At 33.7% G+C, this 6828-nt stretch overlaps 1 protein-coding gene across 1 annotated transcript; it reads left to right on the forward strand.

Moving 5' to 3' along the window:
• Window positions 1-5377: 5377 nt before the first annotated feature.
• On the forward strand, window positions 5378-6484 carry LOC115969278 (transcription factor bHLH146-like). Its single transcript, XM_031088897.1, has 2 exons — window positions 5378-5475; window positions 5598-6484. Exon 2 carries the CDS (start codon window positions 5620-5622, stop codon window positions 6283-6285), a length of 666 nt encoding a protein of 221 aa, XP_030944757.1. The 5' UTR covers window positions 5378-5475; window positions 5598-5619; the 3' UTR covers window positions 6286-6484.
• The last annotated feature ends 344 nt before the right edge of the window (window positions 6485-6828 follow it).

Genomic DNA, 6828 nt, shown 5'->3' on the forward strand with positions numbered 1-6828 from the left:
TCTAGAAAGGTATGGATTTATTTTATGAAGCATAAGTCTGATGTGTTTGGCATATTTAAAAAGTGGAAATCACTGGTTGAGAATCAGATTGGCAGAAAAATAAAATACCTTAGAATAGATAATGGACTAGAGTACAGAGATAAAGAATTCATAAGATTTTGTGAATTAGAAGGCATTACTTGTCACTTCACAGTTAAAGGAACTTCACAATTAAAGGAACTCCACAGTAGAATGGGGTTGCAAAGAGAATGAACAGAACCTTAGCAGAAAGAGCCAAATGCATGAGATTGAATGCAGGGTTGCCTAAGGTATTTTGGGTAGAGATAGTTAACACAGCAAGCTTCATTATTAATAGATCTCCATCATCAGCCATAGATTTCAAGATTCCAAAAGAGGTTTGGTCAGGTAGACCAATTGATTATTCGAGTCTAAAAATCTTTGGTTGTCCAGCTTATGTGCATGTGCAGAGTGGAGAGCGTTCTAAATTGGATTCGAAGTCAAGAAAACGCGTATTTCTTGATTTTGAAAAAGGTGTTAAAGGCTACAGGCTTTGGAATCCAATCTCAAAGAAAATGGTGACTAGCAGAGATGTCATATTTGATGAAGCCTTTATGTTGAAACAGAATGAAGCAGAGATATATGATGATAGTCCACAGGAGAAATTAACTGTTGAGGTGGAGTTTGATGAGAATAGTTCATCCAGTGATAAGGGTGATGTTGAGATTGATCCACAACAGCAACAAGAAGAGTCTTATTCAATTGCTAAAGGTAGAGAGAAGCGAGTTCACAAAGCACTACAGAGATATGGCTTTGAAGACATGGTTAGCTTTGTTCTCATAACTAGTAGTGGAGATCCATTGTCTTATAGGGATGTTGAAGAGATGGGGTCACTACAGAAGAATAAGATTTGGGAATCCTCTAGTATGTTGACAAAGTCAGTTCCAACAGATAAGTTCAAGAGCTACTTGGACTTGGTTGGTGTTTGCAGCTTGTGAGCCTTAAAGGGTTCAGGTGGAGGCGATGGAGGAGTTTGCTCGTGTAGCTTGATCAATTCAAGCCAAGGTGGAGATTTGTTGATATTGGGCCCGTGTGGCTTGAATTGCCAAGTCCAAATTTGGTCACCTTAGTTGACTGAATCCTAGTTGTAAAGGGAATGCTCCTGTCGACTTGGTTAATAACACACATACACACACACACACACACACACACATATATATGTTGTTATGTGCGGCACTAAATAGATATAATTAGAGAATTCCTAAAACCTAGCAGCAACCATATAAGAAGAAGAATAGTGTTTTCTTGTCTTGTGGGTGAGAGAGAGTTAGGGTCTAATTGAGATTTGAGTTTCTTGAGAGTGTTCTTGTGTACTATTGTATCTCCCTAATTTTTTATAGTGAAATTTCTCCGCCATCTCCGTGGAGGTAGGCAGTTTGTCGAACCACATAAATTCTTGTGTTTTTTGTGTGTGTTTGTTATTTAATTTCTGCTTATTTACTGTTATTGATTTGAGTCTTGGGGTGCTATTTGCACAACACTCTATGAAGCCAAACATTGTCAAATGTCAATCCCAGTAATCATGATCTTTTTCTTTTTCTTTTTTGATCTTGTTATCATGATCTTAATGATGGTACAATACTACAATGCATCAAATTTGCACAAAGTTTATGAAGTGCTAGAAAGTATAATATACCATTTTACAAAAGAAGAGGACAACCAGTATTGGGTCCTAGACGGTTGGTAGAATTCAGGCATTGTACCAATTTGTAGCTTAGTTATAAAATTATAAGAGAAATAATGTCCGCTAGCTGCTATGTTTCTACTTGGTGCATTGTAGTTATCTTTGAATTTGGCAAAACCACACAAAGCATTGTGGTCCGTTTAAAATTCAACTGGTCGGTTGCATTTAGTTTCCTGTCAGACTTGAGACCCTAGACTCTAGGTCTTGTGAAATCATTCAGCATGGGTTTGCATTTAGCTTCAGACTTTATTCTGAAGCCTCTCCTCTTTTTCTTTTTCTTTCTTTTTTTTTTAAAAAATATATATATATATATATATTAACTTCTGTCGAGCTTTCATAAAATTTTAGAAACTTTGTTCTTATTTTTATAAATGATTTAGTTCAAGTCATATCTAATATAACTTTAAGCAATGTTACACTACCTAATATTTTCTAATTAGATACAAATTTTGACAAATTTACTATTAGATTACAGCGAAAATGGTACTGTAGCACATTTAGGCGAAATGTATGGAAATTTACTACTGTTTCGAAAATAAGTAGCAATGTACCACTTTTTTGATACTCAAGTTCATGGAAATCGAGTTCTTAATGGTACTTGAGTTCCATCAAATTTTTTTTGGCTATTTTGAAGGTTATTTTTCAAAGAACTTGAGTACCATTTAAAACTCGATTTCTCCAAACTCGAGTGCCAAAAAAGTGGTAGATCTCTACATATTTCCCAAATTATGGTATATTCATATATATTTCCATGAACAGTGGTAGAAGGCTATTTTGACCGTTGGATTACATTATCTTCACATATTCTCCATGCTTGCAAAATTTCAAAATAATCAAAAATCAATAGTCATGTCATCAATCTCATCTAAAATTATTAGATGGTATAACATTCCATATCCAATTACATGCCACAACAAATTGAGGCAAAGTACAGTTTCCAAATTAAAATCTCATTGAAAATAATTTTGGATATGTTTACTAACTATACTGGTCCAATGATATGAAAGATTGATCAAGAAAAATAACTATCTTAGGTAGGGATGGCAACTTAACTAGGGAGGTAGAGGGGATTATATAAGGAAAATAACTATCTTAGACATGTTTTTATGAACGTCAGTATAGGCAGCGCTTTTTTGTAGTGCCACACTATAACTTGTTTTGGGCGAGGAAACCCTTGTGTGTGGGGATGAAGTTGTGATCCCTAGCTAATCTTAGGTGGCTATGTTCCATTTCCAAAAATAAGAGAAAACTTCTGATATTTTATTATAATTTATCTTTACTTTTAAGGCAAAAAATAAAAAATATGCTTTGGGTTGGGATAATTTAAAACATATCTCATGCATTATTAATTTAGTCTTATTGATCAATGCGTTATTACTTATTAGAAATGACAAAATTGACTCACCAATCTCATGTTCGTCAAGTATAAGTTAAATGATGTAAAAATGTATATAATAAAATGAAAATTGAGCGTTTGATGCGTGCAGTAGCCTCTAGTCCAACACTCTCTCTCTCTCTCTCTCTCCATATATATATATATATATATATATAATTACCTACTCTTTTTTTTCTTTTTGAGTAAAAGAGGGATTTATTATTATAAAACGCTATTATATAAATTTTGTCCTAGTACCATTCCAGATAGATGGCTATAAGCAAAAGGGATTATATGGCACTCTCTAGGAGTATTTATATTTGTAAAAGATCCCATACATAATTCTCTGTTTTCCTTTTTATTTTGGGCCTATGGCTATTGAATTTCTACTTGTTTGTATCATAGTCCTAGAGGAATTGTGTGTAAAATGGAGTATTTTGGGTCTGTTGTTGTTGTTTCTAGGTTTTGTGCTTTGTATTAATTTTTTTCTTTGTTCCTATAATTTGCTGCTCAAGGTCTTATTCCAGTTGGTGTGAAAATGTTTTTCACTCATAAAAGAAAAAGAAAAAAACATCTGATAGGGATAAATTTTCATAATTGGTAAAGTTTCCAATGGGGATAAATATTTTTAATTGGTAAACTCATTCCTTCTTTTGCCAACTAACGAACCACAATTTTGTTGACTTCTTTAAAATTTTAAGAAAATTTTTTGACAGAAATGATAAATTTTTACAAACAGTGGAACATAAGATTTTTATTTGGCGGAATAAAAATCCCCAAATCCAATGTATAACCCTCTTCAGGACAGGACCATGCTCTATATGTTAGGATATGAAGCTTAAAGTATATTTTCCTGCATGTCAAGCCAATCTCTTGCACCTTTTACCTTTGCCATTGCTTACTTTACCTTTTTATTTTTATTTTTTTATACAAGATATAAATTTTACTTTAACCTAATTTAAGTATATATATGTGTGAAATCTTCTCCTAAAAACTTAAATCCTAATCCTTGTTATCTTTGAAAAGCATTCATATATGTAATGTGATCTACAAGAATAATTTTAGGTAAAGTTTGACAAGGATGATTAATATTTAAGACTCTTATATACAACTGGAACTTTAATTGATTAATAAGGTTGTTCTAAACATCCGTATATAGAAATAAGATCCTTTTGCATTGATTACAGATAATATAGTTGAAAAAAATGTTGAAGGTACTATCAATTTGATTAAAAAACTTATTATTAAAGTGATAATAAATATGATTAGCATTATTATATCAATAATATAGTAATAAAAATAAAAATTTTAATTACTTTTTTTTGTTATGTGTTTTATAAATACGTAGGAAGGAACATAATTAAATAAGTAGAAAGCTTGTGTTAACATGTGTTTAATTATACTAATTGCATGCAATTAACATGTGCTTATTTCATAAAATATGTTGGCCGAAATCCGCATTAAAGAGAATTCATTGCGAGAGAAGAGGGTTGAAAAGAAGGGGGGGGGGGGGGGGGGGGAATGAGCTGGTTGATTTGATATGAGGGGAAAAGTAAAGACCCTGGAAGAACAAAAGAAAAGAGTACTAGCTAACTAGTAGGTGTGTAGTCATGTGAGGACATTTATAGTGGGGCTTTGCTGTTTTTTGTTTCGTAGTGCACATGGGAGATTGTCCATCTTTAGTAGGTGTAAAAGGCAAAGAAAGCATGTGAGTCCATGTGCCCCTCTCCAAATAATATTTTCACACAAACACAAATCTTTGTTAACTTAACACCCAATATTGCCTTTACTCTCAGTAATCGACTCTAGGGTTAGGGCATTCCCCCTCTCTCTCTCTCTCTCGATTTTAAAATTTATTTTAATAATAAAATAGGGATTAGTAGGTGTATTTATTGTCTTTAATTACTTCACTTAAGCCCTGTCATGGATGACATAGGACCACCCGAGTATTAAATGTAGCGTACAACTACTCGAACTCACAATCTCAAACTCATTGCAAGGACTTCCTACTATTAAGCGACCTTCTTAGGTAGTATTTCACACACACTCGTGCATGCAAACATAAATTTGGACTTCCTTATCGCTCCAATTATTTTGTGGGCTGGTGTCCATATGTCAAAGAGTGTTTGGTGGGCATGAGTTTTATGGGGGCAGGGGCTAGAACTAGGATAAGGTAGTTACACGTCTATTCTTTGTTTAAAATCCCAGGTGCTTTAAAGCACTGCAAAGACTTTTGCCTCTATATTAGTGTAGTAGAGAGTAATAAAAACCAATACTCTCTATCTCTCTTCTATATTTGTCTTGAATAAGCTCCTTGATTTAACAACTACATCTACTATAGCCGTTATAACCACCAAGGGTATATCTTTTGCACATTTATGTTAATATGTTCCCTATTTTTTTCTTCTTCTTCTTCTTCTTCTTCTTTAATAATGTTGTCTTCCATTTGTACTCATCTTTCTTTGCTATATTTGGTGGCAGCATTGTTCATTTCTTGGAAATTATGGACTGGCAACTGAGTAAAAGAAGACGTGTTTATTCCCTTGAACCAAACGAAAAAGTAAGTGCCTTGTTTGCAAGAAAATATGTCAATCACTTAGTACCAGCTCTGAGGAAGATCAACCAATTGTCTTCAGCCAAAAATGGTGTGTATGAAGTGGAGAAAATTGTTCGACATGAGGTGGACATGGCAATGGTATCGTCCGCCGAAGAATTTGCATGGAGTCGTGCCTTGAAACAAAAGCTTCAAAGAAATACTGTCAATGCAGGTGGATTCCAAAACTCTTCCTTTCATCATCTAACATCTTTAAACTGTAATTTCACTTGTGGGCAGAAGAGCAATTGCATTATTGATGAAAAGGGTTGTGACAGTTCATCACTGCCTCCTGTTTCTAAAGCATTGATCCCAATGAAATTTTCTCAAAACCCTAATAGCAAACCGGAAATTAAGAAGCCCATTAGGGCTAGGAGACTACTTTTGCCACTAAAGGAAGAGAATATAGAGGAAAATGAAGAGGAGAAGATTAGCTGCCAGTTGAAGAAACTGAGAAACATTTTACCAGGTGGAAATGAGATGGGTGTTGATGTATTGCTCACAGAACTGGGAAGCTATATAACCTGTCTTGAGTTGCAGGTAAATGTACTTCAGTGTCTAGGCCAAACGCACTGATCAGCTAAATAAATTTTTTTTTCAATTATAGGAATAATCTTATGCGTGTAGCATATTATTGCTGTTATCATATTTCTTGTGTTGTAAATATAGGTGGACATGGACCTAATTATTTAGTGAAGAAGGGTTAAAAGAAAGCACTTTTGTTCTTTCTTTGATTGTTTAGTAATAATGCGTGAAAAGCATGTGGTTTATGTAATATGATGTAAGCTTTTGATACGATACCTTCTTCAATTGAGTCACTCGTATCCTTTATTATACAAATGAGTTAAACTTTTATTAAAGGAAACAGCTATGGGAAAATGTCAGATATTTGCATGAAACACTACAGCCAGCTAAAGCTGCAAACTCCAAAACAATCAAAAAGTGGATCATAAGTGTTAATGTTTTAGACCCCGGTTATTGAATTACATCAGTGAATTAGCCAAGTGGTTAAATTAATCCAATTATGTCAAATATCAATTATGCAGGTAAACAATATAAGCATGTAATGACAAAATAATGCATCACCAATCGTACAAAATCAAACACAATGGACATGGT

Source organism: Quercus lobata, chromosome 11 (genome assembly GCF_001633185.2).
Source record: "Quercus lobata isolate SW786 chromosome 11, ValleyOak3.0 Primary Assembly, whole genome shotgun sequence".
Taxonomy (NCBI): domain Eukaryota; kingdom Viridiplantae; phylum Streptophyta; class Magnoliopsida; order Fagales; family Fagaceae; genus Quercus; species Quercus lobata.